We start from the raw sequence: 22,961 nt of genomic DNA on the forward strand, positions 1-22,961 counted from the left end.
ATGACCACCACTCTCCGTTTTTTCTTCACAACATTCTTCTTTCTCCATCCAGGAGTATTCTGAGGGCTTACAAGGTTATTCATTGCTGGCAAAGTCTTATCTTGCTGTATTTCTTCATATTTCTCCTGCGAGAGAGCCTGGTACTAGTTCCTGAGCAGTATGGGTGCTGACTGCCTCTCGATCCTCCTGCTTCTGTGGGTCACATGCTTCCATTCCTCTGTTTCGTCAGGTGCAGTTCGAATTTCTTCTTTTTCTGAATCATGAAGAGATAATTCTGCTCTGTCTAAGAGCAGAATTATCTCTTCCTCCTTCTGCTTCTTCTCGTCGTCTGCCACCATATCAACATGGTGACTGTGATGTAACACCCACATCATTTTTTTAAGGGTGTTTATGATGCCCATTTTTTAGAAGCCTACCTCTAACATTCTGTATGTTATACAGTATGTTCATGTATACCCCCCAGGTGTAAATGTTTTTCAGCCCATGCACTTAGTGCATGGGTATTACCAGTGTAACAGACCCACTCCGTAACAATGGTAACAATTTTTTTAATGAGGACCTCCTCTATGTCTCTTCAAAGGGGTATTGAGGTTTTTCCAAATTTTGGCCAGTCCTTTCAGTCACTGCATACGTACTAGCAGTATAGGAGACCTGCTTCGTAATAATGGGAACATTTTTTTAACTGTAGCCCTCCTCTATGTCTCTTTAAAGGTGCATTGGGTTTTTTCCAAATTTTGGGCAGCCCTTCCAGTCACTGCATACACAATAACATTATAGGAGACCTGCTCCTTAATAATGGGAACAACAAAGCATACCCAGCTGATGTCCCTCTAACAATACTGAGGGCCGCCTGAAGGTCCTGCAAGAATAGGCTTTGTGACTTTCAGAGTCCCTCCTTCATAAATAAAACAGAATGTGTCTGACCATGTCTCACACACACCACATGGACAGATAAGGTAGTAAAATGTTAAAATTACATTTACTGGTGAATTTATTTTCACTGTTGAAAGCAATGCAAAAGTGCAAAAATGCATCAAAAACGTTTTGTTTTTGTATGTTTTATTGTGAGTCTGTAAAAGTGATGTAATACTGTGACAACATTGTTCACAGCAGTGACCTGGGAGTCAGAGATGTTTCCAGGCCTCTTCCCCATGCTGTTCCTATGTTATTTGAGCACTGTTCCAATCGATTTGGGCAATTTTTAGGCCTCTGCAGACCTCCGGTGGGAGGGGTCTCCGTAAAAATGCTTGGGTTTCCCATTGACTTACATTGGGCTCGTTGCTCGGGTCGAGCACCCAAGCATTACAATTTGCTCAATCCGAGCAATGAGCACCCGTGCATTTCAGTGCTCGCTAATTACTACTCTCCATTACTAACCTGGACTTCATGTAAGCTGCCAATACAAGGGTAACATGAACCCCAACACCCGCGATTTTTCACGCATTAAGAATTTTTTGACTTGCAGATTTGGTGCAGAAAAAAATCTTCAGCATGTCAATTCTCTGTGCGTTTTTGCCTGAGTTTTTTCAATGCATTCAATGAGTGAAAAACGCAGGCAAAATGCACCAAAAAATTGCACAAAAACATTTGCTTTTTCACAGCATTTTTGATGCCAAGAGATGCAGAATTCTTTCACAAATTTTTGTAGTCAAATCCTCAACGTGCGCAATATGTGTTCCCATGATCAAGAAATGCTTCGGGTTTGACGCATTTCATTGAACCATGCAGATTTACCCCATTCAAAACATTGTGGTCTTGAAACACGTGCCTCATGTGCACTAACATCTGTCTGCTGTGGGTTCGATGCTGCATAAACACGCAACATCAAAAAGCAGCCTAAAAATGTTGCGATTTTGCTGCAATTTTGCCGTGCTTTTTGCCTGCGTTTTTGCCTCATTTTTGCCTGCAATTTAGCTCAATTTTCCTGCCAAAAGATGCAGAAATACTCAATGTGCATACATACCCTAAAGGTATGTTCACACTAGGCATTTTTTCAGGGAAAAATGCAAAGAGAATTGAATGAGAAACCTGATTCTTTCCTGCCAAGAGATCAGGTTTTGCTGTAGAAAAAAATAACCCTGAAAAAATTGCTAGTGTGAGCATACCCTTAGGTTACGCGCCCACAATCCGGATTTAGCAGACGTGGCAAAATCGCAGGCAGAAAACATGGCAAAGCTGCTGCAAAATCGCGGCAAACACGCAGGCAAAAAATGTTGCAAAAATGCAACATTTTTGAGGCTGCGTTTTACTTCCAAGAGATGCAAAAGTACTCAATGTGCGCACACACAGTTAGGGTGTGTTCACACTAGACATTTTTTCAGGCATAAACGCACAGAGAATTTACATGCTGAATATAATTTTCTATTTTCGTTTTTTGGAGCGTTTTTGCACATTTTTACCTCGCAAAAAAACGCAGCAAAAATGCACAGAGAATTGACATGCTGAAGATTATTTTCTACACCAAATTTGCAAGTCAAAATGTACTCAATGTATGCATGGCACTTCAGGTTTCTCATTCACTTTGCTGTGGAAAAAACGCGTTTTAGGTGCGTTTTTGCATTTTTTTTTTTTGCATGCATTTTTGTACAGCAATGGATGCTTTTTGGGGCTAAATAAATAAAGATATTTGAAAACAGAAATGCAGGACATTGCTTTAACCCTTGGATTACTGTCGGACCCGGAGTGAGTATTTTCGCTGCATCCAAAACACTGCGTTCTAATGCCGCACTTGTTTTGTCAGTACATGCGGATCCACCGCATGTAATGACATTTTAATCAGTTAAAATCTGCAGCGAAGACTAGTGTCTCCACTACAGGAGTTGAAATGCTGCTGGTGAGTTTACGCAGAATCAAAAACAAGTACAGTGGCATGGGATTTCTTATAAATGAAATAACATGAAGAATTAAATAAAAAAAACGGCGGTTCCTCCTGTTTTCATAACCAGCAAACCGAAAGCCGACCACTGGAGACTGATATTACTAGCCAGAGAATGAGCCATAGTCAAAGATGTTTCCTTGCTATTAATAACAGGTCACAGCTGTTTGCTTAGCCTTTACTGGCTAGATTACAGGAGGACCCCAGAAAAAAAATTGACATAGGGTCCCCCTATAAAATCTAATCAGCAAAGGCTAAACAGTCAGCTGTGAGCTGATATTAATAGCCAGGGAAGGGGCCATGAATACTGGCCCTCTCCAAGGCTAATAATATCAGCCACCAGTGGCCCCAGAAATGGTGCATCCATAAGATGCGCCAAATCTGGTGCTTAGCCTTGCTCTACTAACTTGCCCTGTGGTGGTGACAAGTGAGGTCATAGGTTTGGGTTCATGTCAGCCTTGTATTTGCAGCTGACATGAAGTCCAAGTTAGGAAAGGAGAGGAGTCTATAAGACCCATTACTAGCCCTGTAGTAAGATTTGGAAATAAATAAAAGGCATGAAAAAAATCCTTTATTTGAAATAAAAGTCCACACAGTTTTAATCATTTATTTAAGAATAAAAAACACTATACTTACCTAACGCCTTATCCGCTGAAGCCAATGTCCCCTGTAAAAAAAACAAACATAAAAAACCCATATCCTTCACCTGTCTGAAGTGTTGACATAATCCAGAGTATCACACAGCGATTGGATCATTTGTAGGACAGTCACATCAGCAACTACTGATGTGGACTGTTCTACAAGACAGCAGGCTATACACTCACACAGAAGTGTAATCATTCCTGGAGTTCATCAGCTGAGCCCTGGTGACCTCTCTTACAGCACCACTGCGGTGTGAGAATTTTCACACTCGGCAGTGCAGTAAGTGAGGTCACATGAGTTCATCAGCTGATAAACTTGTGTGACCCTTCTCACGATGCTCATCGCTATACACCGCATCGGGGATTAGGTGTTAAGGTGACTATATAATGGTTTATTATCTGTTATTTTTTAAAGGGGACGAGGGCATCATGGACAAGGTGTGGGTGAATATATGGTGTTTATTATTTTTATTTAAATAATTATTTATTAATTTTAACTTTTTTTTACTTTCACTGCGCAAGCGCCTTCTGATGAGAAATTACTCCTCCCATCATCGGCGCTTGTGCTCCTTGTTATTAGTAACAGCAGGCGCTGACTGATGGGAGAAGTAGTCTCCTCAGCCGGCGCCTATGACCCGTGGTAATCTTTTTATTACGCGTCACTGTCACAGCTGCGGTATCACGCTGACATCTGACAGCGTGATCCCACAGCGCTGTGACCTTCGGTAACGATGTTACAGCTGATCACAGCCCCTGTTTCCCATGCTGTAACGTAGATGAAACCAGGTCGGAAACCAGGGATGTTCGTGTTTGGGCCGACTTTTGCCGTTTTTTGTGCAAAAGGCACCGGAATTCAAACATGAATTCGAACAAGCAATGCTTGTGCTCAATTTGAAAAAAATGAACGTTTTCCTAACATGTTCGCTCATCTCTAGTTTTGATAAAAATGACGTGCATTTTTTATCCACTAGGCATTTTTTTTTAAGTGAAACGGAAAAAAATGCTCACAACACTGAACATATTAACCGCAAAGTTCAATAGAGTCTATTCATGAGATTCATGAATAGGAAGAGATTTTCAAACATTTTTAGGTGAATTTCCAAGTCTTTTTTGTTTCAGCTGAACAGCTTAAAAAACTCCTCAAAATACTCCCCCGCACATTGCCTCATGCAACAGCAACTTTTACCCACTTTGTATATTAAACATCAATATTTGTTATGATTTTTACGGAGATTGTTACGTTTGTGATTTAAATTACGTATAATAATATTACGGCTTCAAAGTGTATATTGTGATTCTTTTACTAAAAGGAACTCGGATGCTGTATGATATGTGCAGCATCTGAAACAACGGATACTGGAAGCCTGTGCTAGCATTTCTTCTGCAGTGTTGCTATCAGTGTGTCAAGAGTGGGAGAAGAGGGTTGCATTGACAATCCAACACAATGGGCAGCAATTTGAACACATTTTACAAGTTGTCATAAACTTTCTCTTCCCATTGAAAAATATAAAGTTGGATCCAAAATGGCCGACTTCAAAATGGCTGCCATGGTCACCACCCATCTGGAAAAGTTTTCCTTCTACCATATACTAATGTTCCAAAAACAGGAAGTTGATATCACCAACCATTCCCATTTAATTTAGGTGTATCCATATACATGGCCCACCCTGTACTTATATTTATCTAATGCATAATATATAATTCGTGTATACACTATAAGGGATTAATATTCTTTGGGGTTAATAGACATTCCCACCTCTTCTTTTCCTACAAGCTATAAGCTATAAATTCCTCACTTTTCCGGACACACCTAATCAGGACTATGAACTAGCAGCTCGAAATGCTAGACCTAGTGTCTCTCTTTTCATGTGGTTTTATTCATATCACTGGTTTCAATGGACCAAATTAATGTGATATTTTAACATATTTTTTCACTTTTTTCTGCGGTTGCTGGATTTCTCACACTTAGCCCTGATGATGTTTGTAGCTCTACCTAGAGAGCAGTGGGGACTATGAGGCCATCAAAACATCTGTGCTGAAAAAGTTTATGTAGACTCCTTAGATGTAACCGCAGAAGTCCAGCAATATCCACTAGAGGGTTGCCATGGAACTGTGGTCCAGCTACTTGTCTGCCACTACTGTCAATGCCAAATATTGACAGTGGGAATTTCAATGTTGTGCATGATGATGTGGTGCTCCTTTGTACAGGGAAATTCAGCCATGTCATGCTTATGTGTCATATTGATGAGGATCCCCTACCAAGAGTGGGAATCAGTGTTAAGAGTGATGGGGACAGGCATGAAGACCATGAGGTAGATAGTCATCTGCAGCTGGCCAGTGTCAGAGAGAATGCCGGAGGTAGCTGCCCAATGATTTGCTATTTTACATAGTAAAACAAGAATATTTCCAATTAGAATATCTCCATATCTTTGTGGAATCATTATTACATTTATTGAGGAAAGGCAAAGGTATTCATATCACAAGATGTCCATTTGTTGCATGGAGGGTTCAATGATTCCATGAGAACTGTGAAATGTTTTATATTTCCTGTAGTGGTGCTGCAGTTAAACTGGATTCTTACCCCTAGATTCCCTCACAGATTAAAGTTGATTGCCAGTGGTCTAAGTGTGACAGCCAATAATCAACTTAACACTTAGGAGCCTTCTAAATAGAGATGTTCTTGATAACCCTCTAAAAATGTAATTAATTTACATTCTCATCTTTTTAAGTTATATATGCATTTTTTTTTTATTATTTCTAGATCAGTGCATTTTCCACCATTTCACTCTTAAGTAACAGGAGAATGTTTCCATCCTTCTTCAGGACCTCTAGGAATGACAAATATCAGTCTGCAGGCATGGCTCAGCTCATCCTCAGATTTGGCTGGACCTGGATTGGCCTACTTGCCATAGACAATGATTACGGCCTTCTTGGTATTCAGCCAATAAAAGAAGAATTGATCAAAGCTGGAGCGTGCGTGGCCTTCATGGAATATATTAGAATTGGCCAACCTGATCGCAATGCTCCATATGTAGTGAAGGTCATGAAAGAGTCCACTGCTACTGTTGTAGTTGTTTTTGCTACTGAAATTGAATTTATCCCTATATTGAATGAGATGCTGAAGCAAAATGTCACAGGAAAAACTTTTATTGGGAACCATGCTTGGGCTAGGTCATTGTTATTGTCCATAAATAAATATTTCATGACGTTATCTGGTAGTATTAATTTAGCCAACTATGATTACACTGTTCCAGGTTTGAGTCAGTTCTTGGCCAAGATAAATCCATCTGCTTCTTTGACAGCAAAGTGGACCAAGATGATGTGGGAGATGGTTTTCAAATGCCAATTTCTTCCTGAGAACCAAACTGTTTACCTTGAGAACCCGGAGAAGGTTTGTACGGGATCAGAACATATAGAAGATATCAAGAACACTTCAAACTATGTCATCAGCCTTAAAACGACTTATAATATGTTTGCTGCTGTTCACATATTATTCAAAGCTTTAGATGATTTGACAACCTGCAAAGAAGGTGAAGGGCCAATTTATAATAGTGCCTGTGCTGAAATTCGGAACTTTAGACCATGGCAGGTAAACACATGTATTTGTTGATTCCAATAATGTTACTTTAGTTATAGTTAAAATGTTCAAAATATACAGAATAGTATTAGTAAAGGGTGAATAGTGTATTAATTTGCTTGTGTGTCTTGGGGGCCATCTACAAAATTCAATCAATTTACATCTGATTTCTAATAACCTATTAGAAAGCCTTTCCTCCTTTTGCGATGCAGCATAAAAGGATTGCAAGCACCGTTTTACCCTCAAAGGAGACAGACAGTATAGTTCATTTGTAACATTTCTGTTTTTAACCAAATGTGTTTCCCTTTGGGATTGTTCAGACAAGAGTGACATATGGACTTGTAGTCTCTGTGTGCACCATGGACAGCAAATGTTACATTATTTTGGATTGCACAAAGTAAACTATTTGCCTTCTTACCATCTTCTTATCGTCTTTCACACCATTTCTTAAAACAAATGTCATCTAATTTGCTGGCACTATGTTACAAGATGCTCATTTATTCTATTCCTGGGAAAAATATCCACATGTAAATTGACCTCCAGTGAGGATATTGTTAAATCAGCATCATGTCAATTCAACCTGTGGATTTTAGCAGTGGATTTGCCCTTGGCCATACGTACTGACCTAATACACTGACTAAAATCTCTCTTGACTTCAGTATCAATAATATTTTATTTTCATATAAGAATGAAAGTGTTATGCACACGCCCAGGCTGACAGGCATGTGCTTGATTTAGTGATTCCACTGTGCCATGAACCGGAGAAAGCCTGGAGGGGCGCAACTAAGTATCAACCTGATCCGACCAAGGCCGCACGATGGCTAACGACGCCGTGCACCAGCGAGGAACCGAGCAGAGGGACCAGGTGCTACTCCAGGCCAGACCCCAGACACGGCTGTTGACCCACACCGGGGAACACAGGAACAGGCAGGTCACGCTAGCACACAGACAGGTGGGTATTGGCAGGCACAGCTGGCATGCAGACAGGTGGGCACTGGCAGGCACAGCTGGAGTGCAGACAGGAGGATACTGGCAGGCATGGCTGGTATGCAGACAGGAGGGTACTGACAAGTACAGCTGGCGTGCAGATGGGGAGGTACTAGCAGGTTGGAGCACAGGCTGGATAGGGTCCAGTACAGACAGGGATTCAGGAACAGAATCGCAGATGCGGTAGACAAGCAGAGCAGAGAGGAACCGCCGGAGCGGTGGGCAAGGCGGAGCAGGCAGAAACCGCCAGAGCGGTGAGCAAGGCAGAGCAGGCAGAACCCACCAGAGTGGTGAGCGAGGCAGAGCAGGCAGAAACCGCCGGAGCGGTGAGCGAGGCAGAGCAGGCAGAAACCGCCGGAGTGGTGAGCAAGGCAGAGCAGGCAGGAACCGCCGGAGTAGTGAGCAAGGCAGAGCGGGCAGAAACTGCCGGAGTGGTGAGCAAGGCAGAGCGGGCAGAAACCGCTGGAGCGATGAGCAAGGCAGAGCAGAGATAAACCGACGGAGCGGTGAGCAAGGCAGAGCGGGCAGAAACCACCGGAGCGGTGAGCAAGGCAGAGCAGAGGGGACAGGGCTCTGTTCACAAGGAATAGACTAGAAGGGAAAGGCAGAACCAGATACACACAAGATACTTGAAATGAAGTAGCGAGTGGACTCTAAACTCACAAACGGAAGTACAGCAACAACGAGTAGAAGTTAGGTGCAGGTTCAGACTCTGCAGAAAAAGGGAAGGTACAGACATAGAGAAAAACAGGTAACAGACTAGGAGAGTGTTCAGACAAGAACTGAGTGTTCAGACAGGAACTGACACTGCAGCAAGATACAGGAGCGGGTCTGTGTATGCGGCCCCCAGAAGGTGGGACAAACAGGCTAGGAGAGTGTTCAGACTGACCTGGAAATACAGCCTCTAGTAAGGCGGACAGACAACAGGCTAGGAGATAGTTCAGACAGGCCTGGGAAAACAGCCCCCAGGTTGGCAGACAGGCAAGAACAGAACAGGACCTGGCAAATTCAGTGTCAAGGAGCACACTGAATGATAGAGTGGCTCAGGCATCAGCTCCAAGGTGGAGCTGGTTTAAATATCAAGTGACAGACAGCAATAGGCTGGGGACGCATTAGGGGTGTGCCCACAGCAGCTACAAGAAACAGGAAGTAACCGGGCCGCCGCCCTAAGCAGTCAGAACAGAGACAAACAGACAGCATTATTAGAAGCCAGGCTAGCAGACTGGACTGATGATCAAGTTTGCGATCTTGCATGGTGAGAGATGGTGCACCATGCAAGCCCGCCACCAGGTATGTTACAGAAAGACCCTAACCCCTGGGAGCGGAGGTGTTCCTGATGAGACTCAGATACCTGAGGCACACGCGTAACTGTACTGTTCTGTCAGGGTAGGAAGAGAAGGACGGTGACTCTCACGGCGATGAGTGGGAGAACAAAGAGGTTGACGATGAGGTTGTAGATCCCACTTGGTGTGAACCTAGAGGCAAGCAGCTGAGTAGCTCAGTAGAGGAGGAGACGGAGGAAGTTGAGAAGGTTACATTCAGGCTTCTTGCTCAGAAGCAAAGTGATGCAACCATGACAAGCACTGCATCCTCATCAACATCTGTGGCTGTGGCCAACAGCAGTCACGAGTCTGTAGTTCACAGGGGCGGCAAGTTTTGCCTAGCATGGGCCTTATTTGAGACAAAAAGGTTGACCCAACTCACGTTTTCTGCTAACTTTGCAAAAAAAGACTCTGTATGCAAAAATTGCAATAATTTGACTACTACATGCATGAACCCGCACATGCGCAATCAACATGCGTTAGTCTGGGTATCTCACTGCATTAAAATGCGGACTTGTCAGCCTCACCGAACGATGGCTACCCCATCAACTACATCTGTTTCTTCTTCCTCCTCTATCACTGTGCCAAGTGTTCTCACACAGATCTAGGAACTCCACTTGTTTACCTGTTCCAGTCAGGATGAGTCAGCTGTTACAGAAGAGGACATGCCTTGTGTATTTCTATCACCGAGCACACCACATCTTTCTCAATTCACTGTAACATCTCTATCTGCACCTCACTCACAGTCCAGCTGTTTGTCGTGTTCACCCTACTCTACCATCTTTCAGCACACCAGCCAGCCCTCGGTCATGTAAAAGAGTGTTTCCTCCTACGCATGCCAAAGCTAAGAGCTTGAACTCCTCTATTTCCAATCTGTTGGCCACAGAAATAGTGCCTTCTGCCTGGTAAATACAGACAGTTTCTGAAAGCTGATGGCCGTCGCAGTCCCACAGTGCCAGTTGTCAGTCGCCATTACCTCTCTAAGAAAGCTGTGCCTGTGCTACAGCAGCATGTCACAGGCAAAATCACCTGTAGCTTGAAAAAATCTATGTCTGCCAGGATGCATTTCACCACTGACACCTGGACGAGCAAGCATGATCAAGGGTGTTACATATCTCTAACTGAGCACTGGGTGACTGTGGTGGCTGTGGTGGAAGGAGGGAAAGGGGCTGCTTCACAATTCTTGGAATCCCCAAGGCTTGTGGGACAAACCTCTGTATCTAACACTTTCTCCACTGCTTCTGTCTCCTCCGCCTCTTCTAGAGTCTCCATCTGCACACTCACCTGTGTCTTAATGAGACACGCGATCCAGCAGTGCAGAGAGAATCCCTCCACAACCATACTGTGCAGCTAAAGCTCACCGCAATCAGGCATTGTTAAAATTAATATGCCTTGGAGATTGCAGTAACACAGCTCAAGAGTTGTGGACAGCTCTCCAGGCTGAGTTTGAGCAATGGCTCTCTCCACTGATCCTGAGGAAAGTGAAGGCCGTGTGTGATAACAGTGCAAACCTGGTGGCTGCCCTATACTGGGGCAACCTCACATTTGCATTGCATGGCTCACGTCCTCAAACTTGTGGTCCAGCAATTTCTCCTCCACTATCCCAGCCTGGATGCGCTGCTGCAGAAAGCATAATCGCTGTGTGCTCACTTCCTGAGGTTCCCACCCAGCGGGTCTTGGACTCGCATTGCTACAGAGATCCTTGGCCATACCCGTTAACTGGTTAACATGCAATGTGCCGACATGGTGGAATTCCACTCTGCACATGTTGCAGGGACAGTGGCAACAGTGAAGAGACCTGATGCAGTATCTCATGTTGCATAGCCTGGTAAAACGTTGTACGAATGTGGTGCAAATCATGTTTGTGGAGTGGGCATAAATAAAGGACCTCTGCACCCTTCTGCACAGTTTATAAATGTCTATTAAGATGGCTAGCGCTGAGAATGCTATCATCAGCATCACTATTCCGGTCATCTCTACATGTTGGAGTACACTTTGATTAGTCTGCTGGAGGAGGTGGTGGTCCCCAGAGTGAGAGGACGAAGCAGAGGATGCGGAAAGGATAATAATATCTCTTAAGTTCTAGTCGTCGCACAGGTGGGTGCAAATGAAGGGTGGATTAGAGTGAACGAGGGGGGCTTGTGGTACCAGACAAACTGTTAGTGCAGGTGCAGGAGCTGAGGAACAAATGGAGGAGGACGAGAAGGAAGAGGTTATGGGCGCACAACAGTCAGGAGATGAAGAGGATAATGATCCCATCTCTGTTGTCTGTAGTTGGCAGGAGGAAATAAGTCAACATACCATGGACTTGGACCTCATGGAAAGGCTCAACACATAAGCGCCTTTCTATCTGCAACATGATTCCGGTATTGTTAGGATTCAAAATAGTGCTGACTACTGGGTTTACACTCTGTTAGATCTGTTAGATCCATGGTACAAGAGTAAATTGTGCTCTGGAAAGGGACACGTGCATGCTGGAGTATCAAAACACTCTTGTAGACAACCTTAAGGTTAGTTTTCTCAAAGACAGCAGTGAGGCACACAGTGTGCATCGTAGCTCTCGACTTCCAACCCCGGTAATGTCAATTTGTCACTGCAAAAACATTGGCAGCAGCAGTGTAAGTGGCAGAAGCAATTTCTGTTTGTTCTTTAACACATTTTTTACACCAGTTCGTGCACCAGCAGAACAGAGTACAAGTCTGACAAGTGGTGAATGACTGGCGTGGATGGTGCAGGAGCATCCAGAGCTCAATATCAATACCATCAGGGAGAGTTTGGACCCTTTTAATTTTTGGTCTTCAAAAATGGATGAGTGGCCTGAGCTCGCCTGTCCCGCCTTGGAGGTTTTATCATGCCAGGCAGCCAGAATTCTCAAGGAATGTGTATTCATTGCTGCTGGTGGTGTCCTGACAAGTAAGCGCAGCCAGCTGTCCCCTGAAAGTGAAGACCGCCTAACTTTCATCAAGATCAGCAAGTCATGGCTCTCCAAGGACTTTTGCACCCCAATCGCAGACTGTGCAGAGTAGGCAATAGTGTAGCTTTTAATGAGCTTCATTGATCTCGTGATATTGCAGTCTGTGAAATCTTTATCATGACTTCTGTGCCTGCTGTTGCTACTGCTGCTTATGTTAACAAAAATTTTTGGAAATGTTGAGACTCCTTTTTAGGTCTTCATCAGTTGTGTTTTCTGTAGTGAAAGGAGTGTCGGTCCCCATTATACTATTCCTATTGTGGTTAAATTGATGCCATTTTAGTGGTGTGTGACAATAATTTTTGGAAATGTGGAGACTCCAAATTGGGTCTCCATTTGGTGGGTTGGCTGTAGTGGAAGGCGTGTCAGTCTCCATTATACTATTGGTGGTGTTTGACCCCTAATTTTTTTGAAATGTGGAAACTTCTGGTTGGGTCTCCATCTGGTGTGTTGCTTGTAGCAACAGGGCTCCCAGACTGGCAGGCCTGAACTTACTTTCAGTCAACTACCTGTGTTGCTATTCTTAATTTTTTCTACCAATAGTACGCTATGAAACTGATGTTTGTCCCACTTGAGTGTGGCTGAGCAGAATAGCAATTGGAGCTGTTGCATGTGGTATCAGGGCTCCCAGCACAGCAGACCTACACCGATCCCTTAGCCAACTAGTCTTACTTTGAACTTCAATTCAAAGCTGTAAATGCTGGCCCAGACCTTGATCCCTCATGCATGGCCCATGGCTGACTGTTGCAGTGTCATTATAAATTTGTATTTAGGGTCAATTGATGCCACTTTTCCTGGCGTCTGCCCTTAATTTGAGCTGTTTTGGCAGCTTTTGTACCCCTTTAAAGGTGTTGTCTATACGTTTGGTTTTGCCTTCCAATGAATCCAATGAAGTTCGTATATGTTCGAGGAACCGTTCTGCGAACGTTAGAAAATTTGTAGATTGGAACCGCATCGAACCTTGATAGGTTCGCTGATCTCTAGTAATGACTCTCAGCCACTGCTTGGGTTCTACAGTGCATATCTTCCCTGCAGCCTATCACTATGGTAGACAAAACACCAAGACCCAAGTAGAGTCGGACACTGGGACCGTGAGAACTTGCTTTGATTGTAAAATTAGGTATTTAACAGCATTTGGAGTCTATTTTCTTGAAAGTGGCAAATATCTCATGCGTGTTAAGCAAAATTATTTTTTTTAATGTCATTGACAACAGAGAGTGCTATGACTACCAGAAGGAGATGTAAGTGTCATGTCTTTATGATTTTGGCAGTGTTAATGATATTTAAGAATTACTTAATACTTTTCAAATCTTCTTTCCCACTTTAGCTCACATACTATATACGGAGAGTCAGGGTTAAAATGAATGTAGAAAGTGAAAAATATTTTGATGAAAATGGAAATGCTCCTGGATTGTACGCCATTGTCAACTGGCAGCTGAAGGCAGATGGTACTCTGACTCAAGATAAGATTGGCACCTATAATATTTCTGCCCCTTCTCCTTGGGCTCTGACCCTGAACACAAGTCTCATTTTGTGGAGTTCAGGAAGGAAACAGGTGGGAGGAAATAAAGAAAATAATGATAATTAGAAGAGACGAATGTGGGTGATTTTAGGGATGTGGACATAAATCACATTTAAAAGTTATTCACAATTTCTCAAACTATCATTATCCACAGGATATATTACTTACTTTGCTGATCTCTGGGAATATGACCAAGGTAGTAAAATGTTAAAATTGCATTTACTGGTGAATGTATTTTCACCATTGAAAGCAATGCGAACATGCAGAAAACCTAGCAAAAACACTACGTGTGAACATAACCCAAGGTGTGGAGGAGCATTTTTTTTTCTCTAATTTTTTTGTTTAAATACAAGTCATTATCCTGGAAAGAATGTTTCTTGACATTCTTTCCTTTATAAACCATTTTATCTTCAGTTTTGAATGTTTTATTGTCAGTCTGTAAAAGTGGCGTAATACACTGACACTGTTAGTACCCTCCTGTTTTGTTTTTTTTCATCTTGTGTTTTACGATCACGTGACCATCTGCTTTTATATTCCAGCTCCACCCTTTTGGCTGTGCTGGACTTCAGTGTTTGACTGTTTCTCTAGCCAGGTGCTTCTGTGCCTTTCTCTGTCAGTTCGCTTGGTCCTTCTGGGACCTCTAGTACTTTTTTGTCAGTTTGTCTTTTTGTGTTCTGCAACTACTTTTCTGTTTAGGAGGTGTCCCATTTTTGTCCCAGTCCTTAGTTCTTTTAGGGACCCCTCCCTTAATGCTATAGGTCTTCGTTCAGACTAGCCTAGGACTAAGGTGGGTCTTTTCGCTAGGAACAGGCAGCCCGCTACATCGTAGGGATTCAGCTTAGTCTTACTGTAGAGACAGCTTTCCCCTTTCTTTCCTTAGTTCATGTTGCAGATCATAACAGACACAGCAGTGACCTGGGAGTCAGAGATGCTTCCAGGAGTCTTCCCCATACTGTTCCCATGTCATTTCAACATTGTTTCCATCGATTTGACCAATTTTTAGACGTCCTCCAGACCTCCGGGTGGGGGGGCGCCAGAAAAATGCTCGAGTTTCCCATTGACTTCAATTATACTCGTCATTCGGGTCAAGCACTCGAGCATTACGATTTGCTCTACCTGAGTAACGAGTACCAGAGCATTTTAGTGCCCGCTCATCATTAGATATAACTATTAGATTTTGAAGACCAGAAGCTAATCTAGAGAATTTGTCTAATTGCCATACATGGAGTTTTAAAGGAATGTTTCCCCTAAAATGAGGCAAATGCTTAACATCGGTCTCATAGGTTTTTACTTTATTTTCCTATGGATAAACTGGTTAGGTTATAAACTGGACGCAATGGACTTATGTTTTCTTTCTAGATTTAAAACTGCAAAACTATAAAGAAAGTTTTTCTGTCTCTAAATTACGATTTCATGATCTTGCCTGCTGGACCCAACATTTCTCTCCCTTTGTTTGCTTCTTATTTGCTTAATTGCTTATTGCTAAGCTATTTGTTTTAAGCAGCTACTTGTCACCAAATATGTTACTATTTGTTCTTTTTTCAAGTGTTTGGCATAGATTATTATTTTTTGCCCACTACTTTACAAAAGTTTTTCCAGTATTGAATATATATATTATATATATATATATATATATATATATATATATATAACTTTTCATCCCAAAAAGGGTTTCTCTCTTGTTTCTTATTTGTTCTCATTGGGAAAATTAAGGTCCTTCTAGAATCTCAGAAATTTAATTTCTTTCTCCATTCCTAATCTTTATTGGCATTTTGATTTTTCATTATATACAGATTTTGCAAAAGAGCTTTAAGTTTCAACTTTGGCGATAGAGATACTGTACAACGAAAAGAAGGAAAAGATAGGAAGGCAGTTAGGAAGAAAGAGTGAGGGAAATTGTTTTACAAGTGAAGGGATGGGTAAAGGGAACAAGAGAGAGTATGAAGAAAAAAGTTAAAAATGGAGAGCTGGAGAGGAAAAGGAGAGTAAGAAAAGAAGGAAATGAGAAAGGTAGCTAAATTTAACTAGACAAAAAAGGCGCCATCTTGATGTTTTTCCTTAGAACATTATTTCATTTAGGTGGATTAAAAATGTATATATTGCAAAAGCCATTGATTGATCTCAACTTAGGTGTCAGATTACACCTTTCTGTGTTGTGATATCTCAGTGCTGTGTTATCTGTGTTCTTTTGACCATGGCTACATCGGTTAAGAGACAAGAAGGCAATAAAGAAGTGACAAATTAAATGAGGGAGTGAAAGAGGGAGAAAAAGAAGAATATAGGAAAAAGGGCAAAGAAGGATAAGAAAGCCATGGATAGGGAAGAAAGTGAGGAAAAAGGAAAGGGAATAATTATAAGGATGCAAAGGCAGAAGTCATACCTGGTTCTTAGTGCTTGATGATATCCCTTAGTGCAGATTCTTGTAAAGAAAAATAAACTGCACTTTACTTACCTTATTGAGCCTCTGCCACTGTTTCTAGTGCCTGGCATTGGATGTGATACTAACGTCATTTCAACAGAGCGGCAGCCAATCTCGAGCTCAGCGTCTCTTATTAGTGCATCCTGTTTAAACAGGAATGTCCCGCTCACCACCACTGAGGTCGCCGATTGGCTGCTGTGCTGCCAACATGACGTCAGTGTCGAAGCCAATGCCGGAAACTAAGAGAAGCAGCTGAAATTTACTGGTGAAATCTTGGAAAGATGAGTAAAGTACTTTTTTTGATAGCAAACTGCATTAAGGAACAGATTTTAACTGATAGGAAACAGATAATTTAACTAACAACTCTGGAAAAAGGAGAAAAAAATATAAGAGGAGGTGATATGAAAGCTGCGATAGAGGACATGAGAGACTACTAGAAATAGAGTATGGAGTGAAATGGACGAGAGGTGGTGAGGGAATAAAGAGGGGGCAAAATTGGGAGAGTGGAGGAGAAAGAAAATAAAATAAAGAAGAATGAGTGAAAAAGGAAAGATGGGGTATAAAGAGAAAATGAGGGAGTGAAGAAGAGTAGTCATTTAGGAGGAAGTTAATGGACGTAGCAATTTAAGAGATCAACAATAGGTAAAGTTGGACACAAGAATTCCTAAATAGTTATGTTCAACTTTACCTATTCTTGATCTCTTAAATTCTCACCAAACAAATTGAATACAATCTAGTAACATTGTAACAAAACAATGACAGACTGAAATTCATATCGCAACCACTAGATGGTTAAGATATTTTGTTACAGAGTATCACACAATGATTGTTTTAAAGATGTCCTCCAGCTCCTTACATCTCAGAAGTGACTTAGTGTAAGAATATGGGAGAGAGAAAATGAGTGAAGGACGAAGTGACTAAGTGAAGAAAGGACTGAAGAAGGGAGGGAAGTAGTAACAACGTGCACTGATCTATGATGAGAAGAGCAATTACGCAAGACTTTTTTTTTACCCCATGTCTATTATTTGTCTGCAATGTAAAAAAAATGTTTCTTATGAAGACATGATTTAATTTTATGCAGTTTTTGTGGCACACTGTCCCTTAGATTTTACTTCTCTGAAATTAAATACATGAAATATTAAAGTCATGAAAAAAAATTTATGTCTTCAGGTCCCAACTTCAAGTTGTAGTGAGAACTGCACCATGGGATTCCGGAAGGCTGTCCTACAAGGGAAACCATCATGCTGCTATGCCTGTATACCATGTCTGCAAGGAGAGATTTCAAATCACACAGGTAGTCTCACTTTATCACAAGTACCAAAAAAAATTCCTTTAAACATATAGTCCGATGTATTCCATTATTGTCCTTTTCTTAAAAAAAATGGTTCAGGTGTTCAAAGGTTCCATCACAGTTGGGGGGGGGGGGGGCACCACAACACCTAATGTGACTATGTCTACTACCCTGACTCCGCATCTCTATCATCAGGTTAGTATAGATACATGGAGGCAAAATCAAATATATTAAAAATCTCAGACATTCATACTCAAATTACATCCCTCTGTTTATTCCTAAAGTAAATTTTAAAGAGGACCTTACACCAAATTTATCATGTTGAACTGGACACACAATATAATATGCACTGCAGAGCTGAATAAAACCTTTTTAAAAAAAAAAAAAAAAAATTGCCTCTTCGTTGAGGAGAAATTAGCAATCAAATAATTTCGTAAACATTTTTTTTATTTAAGTAAAAGTGGGCGTTACCAAGAGATTTCACTCAGGCATTGTACTTCATTTTTTTTTCTCTGGCCAATCATAAGCAAGCAGCAACACACAGGGGAAAGAAAAACACGGCTCCATAATAGCATTGACAAACAGTCCACTCTACTCACTGTAGTGATGACATGTGCTGGAGAACAGCAGACCTGAGTGTGATTAACTGATAACTTTCAGCTGTCATATCTTTCATTCAGTGTTGGGAAATGATCAGTACTGTAGAATATGAGTCTTATTACCGAGACTTCAGTTAACTATACAATCTGAAATAACACTAACGACTGCAAGTTGTGAGCAACCAGCATTTCAGTGACACATTAGCCCCTTGGTTCTTTTAGCTCTTGAACCCATTCACCGCAATCTGTCAATTTATCCTCACAATTTATCCTGTGTTTCATTCCTATATATGGTAAATTAAAAAGGTTTTAGGTTTTAGATCAAGATCCTCTCATTACCGATACTTCATTATTCTGTAACTTATCTGATATTGCAGATCTCACTATGAGTTACAAAAATATTTTTTCCCTCTATAGATTCCTTGAATTGCTTCAGATGTCCAAGGGACCAATGGCCAAATTCTGAAAAATCCAAATGTCTCCCAAAACCCATGGAGTTCCTGTCTTATGATGATCTATTAGGAGCCACCTTAACTGCAACCGCCATCATATCCTCGATAATTCCAATCCTTATCTTGGGGCTTTTCTTCCACCATAAAAATACACCTCTTGTAAAAGCTAGCAATTACTTCCTAAGTTGTCTCCTGCTGATATCTCTCAGTCTTTGCTTCCTCTGCTCTTTAGGATTTATTGGTTACCCTGATCATGATAAATGTCTCCTACGTCAGGTTTCTTTTGGTCTGGTCTTCACACTTTGTGTTGCATGTATACTGGCCAAGACAATCATGGTCGTTTTTGCTTTTATGGCCACCAGACCAGGGAGCAGTTTGAAACACTGGACAACATTTAGAGTTTCCTACTCTATTATTTTCATTTGCTGTCTCTTACAGTTCATCCTGTGCATCACATGGATAACCAATGATCCTCCCTTTGCACAATATAGCACTGATATTAAACCGGAAATCATCATTGTTGATTGCAATGAGGGATCACCAATTGCCTTCTGGACCATGTTGGGTTATCTTTTTCTTCTAGCCACCATTAGTTTTATTGTAGCCTTTCTGGCTCGAAGGCTTCCTGACAGCTTCAATGAAGCCCAGTTTATTACCTTTAGCATGTTGGCCTTCCTCAGTGTCTGGATATCGTATATCCCGGCCTCCCTCAGTGCTCAAGGGAAATACACAGTGGCTATGGAGATCTTTGCTATTCAAGCATCCAGTTGGGCTCTGGTCATTTGTATGTTTCTTCCAAAATGTTTTTTCATACTATTTAGACCTGAGATGAATTCCAGGGAAAATGTCATGAGAAAAAACAAAGATAACACCATACATATCCAATAAATGGTTAAAGTTGTAAAATGCTAAATTTTTTTACTTTTTTTTTTTTTTAGTATTTGTCTGCTTTGCATCTTTCTCAAAAATTGTGTGTCAATATGGTCTTCCTCAACAATCGTAATTTGACTTTAAGCCAATATCTAACCATGAATGCTGTTAGATAATTATGAACTTTTAAGGGGTGTACTGTACTGCACCTGTGTTGGGTGGTGTGCCAGTCTAAATAGAATATATATACTGGCCCTTGAATGTCAAAAAGGATGCAAGCAAAAATAAGCATCAAATCAAGTGGATTTTTACTTACTTGGAGTCAGCAATGGTTACAAGTTCTGTGTAAAAAGCAATAGGCTATAACAGAGGTAGACAATTAGTATGCAGCAAAAAGTTAACATTGACAACACTTTGCTCACAAGAACCTCAGCAATGCCTCTTTCAGTCGGGCAAAAACTTTTCTTCCTTCAAAATGGAGAACAGAACACATTTGTGGGGTTGGTTACAGTCTCTTCTCGTGAACATGTCTTTTGTCAGTGATGCCCTGAATAGCTCTGGTCTTGTGCCTACACACTTAGTTACCACATTATAATTCCTCAATCTTGTCTTTGGATAACTGTAATACTTTAATTCTCCTCAATCTCAAATCTAAGCACTCAAGGTCTCCCAACTATCAGGAATGCTTATGCTCACCACTGCTGTTCCTACTCTTCATGCCTATTAGGCTAATCTTTACCATTTTGGCAGATATACTCTACATTCCCACTCAATGTGAAGACCATCTAGCATCTATATGGACCTCCTGAGGTCAAGCCTTGTCAGTTTCAATGTTGGCTGGAGTTTGTGTGCTTCTTTGACACTTCCAAATCCCTTGTGATAATAAGGAAAAACAGGAAAGAATATGAGCTCAGTAAAGTCTTATAGGGATTGAAGGAGAAATAAAAGCAAGAAATGTGCTCACCTTGGAGGGTTGTGACAGTCAAAACCCCTAAATCAGGTGAAAAAAATAAGCTGCTGCAGATCCACAGGAAAGATATCAAATGTAACTGGAGAAGGTGGAATTAAATCCGTGCTGTCAGTACTGTAGGCTGCATTAAGAAAACATGGAAAATTTTAATGCGATTTTTATTATATCAATGTGTTTCGAAGCACACTTGCTTCTTCCTCAGGATAAACCACAGACGTGAAGTTCTAAACTCGTTGATGTAATAATAACCACATTTAAACTTCCCAAGTTTTCTTACTGGAACCTACAAAGCTGGCAATGCAGATTTAACTCCACCTTCTCCAGTTACATCTATTCCCCTGTAATGACATACTAATTGACAATTGTTACTCACCTCTTACCTGCTAGCGTGCAATCTTGTACACACCATCCGCTAGGCCCCTATACACTCCAATGGCTATTCATCTGAATGGTCTAACATGCTAATTGCCTGACATACTAATTCTAACTACACTCTTCCATTACTCAAAATTTCCCACAGCAAGCTCAGTGTGTTAACTCTTTGTGTGTTGTATTCATCACTTCAGACTTCAGTCCTACTACTCAGTGAGGCCATGTTTGCACATGTTCTACATATTACATTTCATCTACAAAATGTACTGGTGCATACGTAACCAACCCCTCACTTTATATACACGTGACATTTGATTGGACCTGTCGTACAATTGTTGCAGCATACATATAAACACATTGCATAGTATAAAAAATAGAATTACAGATCATACCATATCATAACATCAATGTTCCATCAGCATAGTCCTAGACAGGTCACCATGTTACAATGAGGATTCATGTAGCACAAATCTATAATATGTGCAAAAATTTAGAAGTGGTCATTACAACCTGTACAGTCTATGTTAGAGAGATGTTGATTGTGAGAGCTCAATACAATGGAAAATGCGTATAATCTATTGTTTATTTTTATAAGGCTAAATACAAATCTAAATCGATAATAAATTGTAAATTTCACTTTTATAAAAAATATGAAATAAAGCATCTGTAATATTATCCATAACTTTTTGTGGTCACCCAATTCCTCACACTCACAATGAGGTAGTTCTCAGTAGTGGCTTAACATGGGGGTGCCAGGTCCTCAGCCAAGGTAAGAAAGTAATCGTCAAACACTGTAATAATGGCATCTGAGTGCAGCTATAAAGCAAATAATACCTCATGATTGTATCTATTAGTGTTGAGCGAGCATGCTCGACCCTGCTCGGTACTAGCCCGAGCATCTCACTGCTCGGGATGTTCGGTGAGCCCCGAGCATTTCCGGCTTACTCAGGTGGGAGCTCTGGTCTCCGTCCGCCATGTTTGGTGCTCTTTACAGAGCCAATGAACATGCAGGGATTGCCAGCCAGTCACTGTAATGCCGCAGCCTTCTTGGTTGTGGGCATTACAGTTATTGGCTGGCCGCACAGCGTCACCTCGCGTATTTAAAACCGGGCGCCGCCATCTTGGACACAGTCGCTCCGGATCAGATGGTGTAGGGAGAGTGCTGCTGAGCTAGGGAGAGATTTATACTGGTAGTGTAGGCAGGCAGGCTGTATAGGAGACAAAGTGGCTATACCAACAAACACTGCATTACAGTCCTGTGTGCTACTTTACAAATTTCTAGACTTAGCCCCAGGTCTCAGGAGCCAGGAAAAATCTTTTTTTTTTCATCTAAATCCTCTTTTTTTTTTTTTTTTGCCTCAGTCAGGCTGTTCAAATACCCGTCTTATTACCTTTTGGTATTTTTTCTCCCCCCCAAAAAAATTGAGTGTGTCTGTGAGTGTTCAGACACAAATATATCTGTTTAAAAGAGTCTGGCGTAGACCAGATAACTAGAATTGTGCTTTTCCTCTTCCCGGTTCAAATCTGGGTGTAATCCACCTTTTTGAATAAAGAAAAAACATTTTGAGTGTCTCGCTGACTGTTCAGACACAAATATATCTTTTTAAAAGAGTCTGGTGTAGGCCAGATAACTAGAACTGCGGTTTTGCAGTTCCATGGTTCAGATCTCTGTAATATCCACTTTTTTGCCTTTTTTCAATAAAAATAAACATTTTGAGTGTCTCGCTGACTGTTCAGACACAAATATATCTGTTTAAAAGATTCTGGTGTAGGTCAGAGAAATACAACTGTGGTTTTCCTCTTCCACGGTTCAAATATCCTTTTTATTACACCTTTGCCATTGATAGTGCGAGTGTAAGCTTATTTACTTAATTTACAATGGGCAAGGCGCATGGCAAGGGATGTGGAACTGGACGTTCTGGTGATGGTGCGTGCAGAGGACGGGGCCGTCGCTAAGGTGAAAATGTGCCACAACCAACAGCCACATCTTCTCACTCCCAGTTCTTGACAAAATTACAAGGAAAGCACACAACAGCACCACTATTGCGAACAGATCAGTGTGAACAGGTTATTAATTGGATAGCAGATAATAC

The 22,961-nt window shown here is 41.4% G+C and overlaps 1 protein-coding gene across 1 annotated transcript in view; it reads left to right on the forward strand.

Annotated features, from left to right (window-relative positions):
• The window catches only part of LOC141167404 (extracellular calcium-sensing receptor-like), a 39,244-nt gene extending 19,700 nt beyond the window's left edge, over positions 1–19,544 (forward strand). Inside the window, exons 3-6 of the mRNA XM_073654811.1 lie at positions 6,278–7,105; positions 13,701–13,928; positions 17,485–17,628; positions 19,095–19,544. Coding sequence (XP_073510912.1) covers positions 6,278–7,105; positions 13,701–13,928; positions 17,485–17,628; positions 19,095–19,544 — 1,650 coding nt within the window. The remainder of the gene's footprint in view (positions 1–6,277; positions 7,106–13,700; positions 13,929–17,484; positions 17,629–19,094) is intronic.
• The last annotated feature ends 3,417 nt before the right edge of the window (positions 19,545–22,961 follow it).

The sequence above is a fragment of the Phyllobates terribilis genome, unplaced genomic scaffold, assembly GCF_046119375.1.
Source record: "Phyllobates terribilis strain yellow unplaced genomic scaffold, ASM4611937v1 Scaffold_11__3_contigs__length_659146591, whole genome shotgun sequence".
NCBI classification, from domain to species: domain Eukaryota; kingdom Metazoa; phylum Chordata; class Amphibia; order Anura; family Dendrobatidae; genus Phyllobates; species Phyllobates terribilis.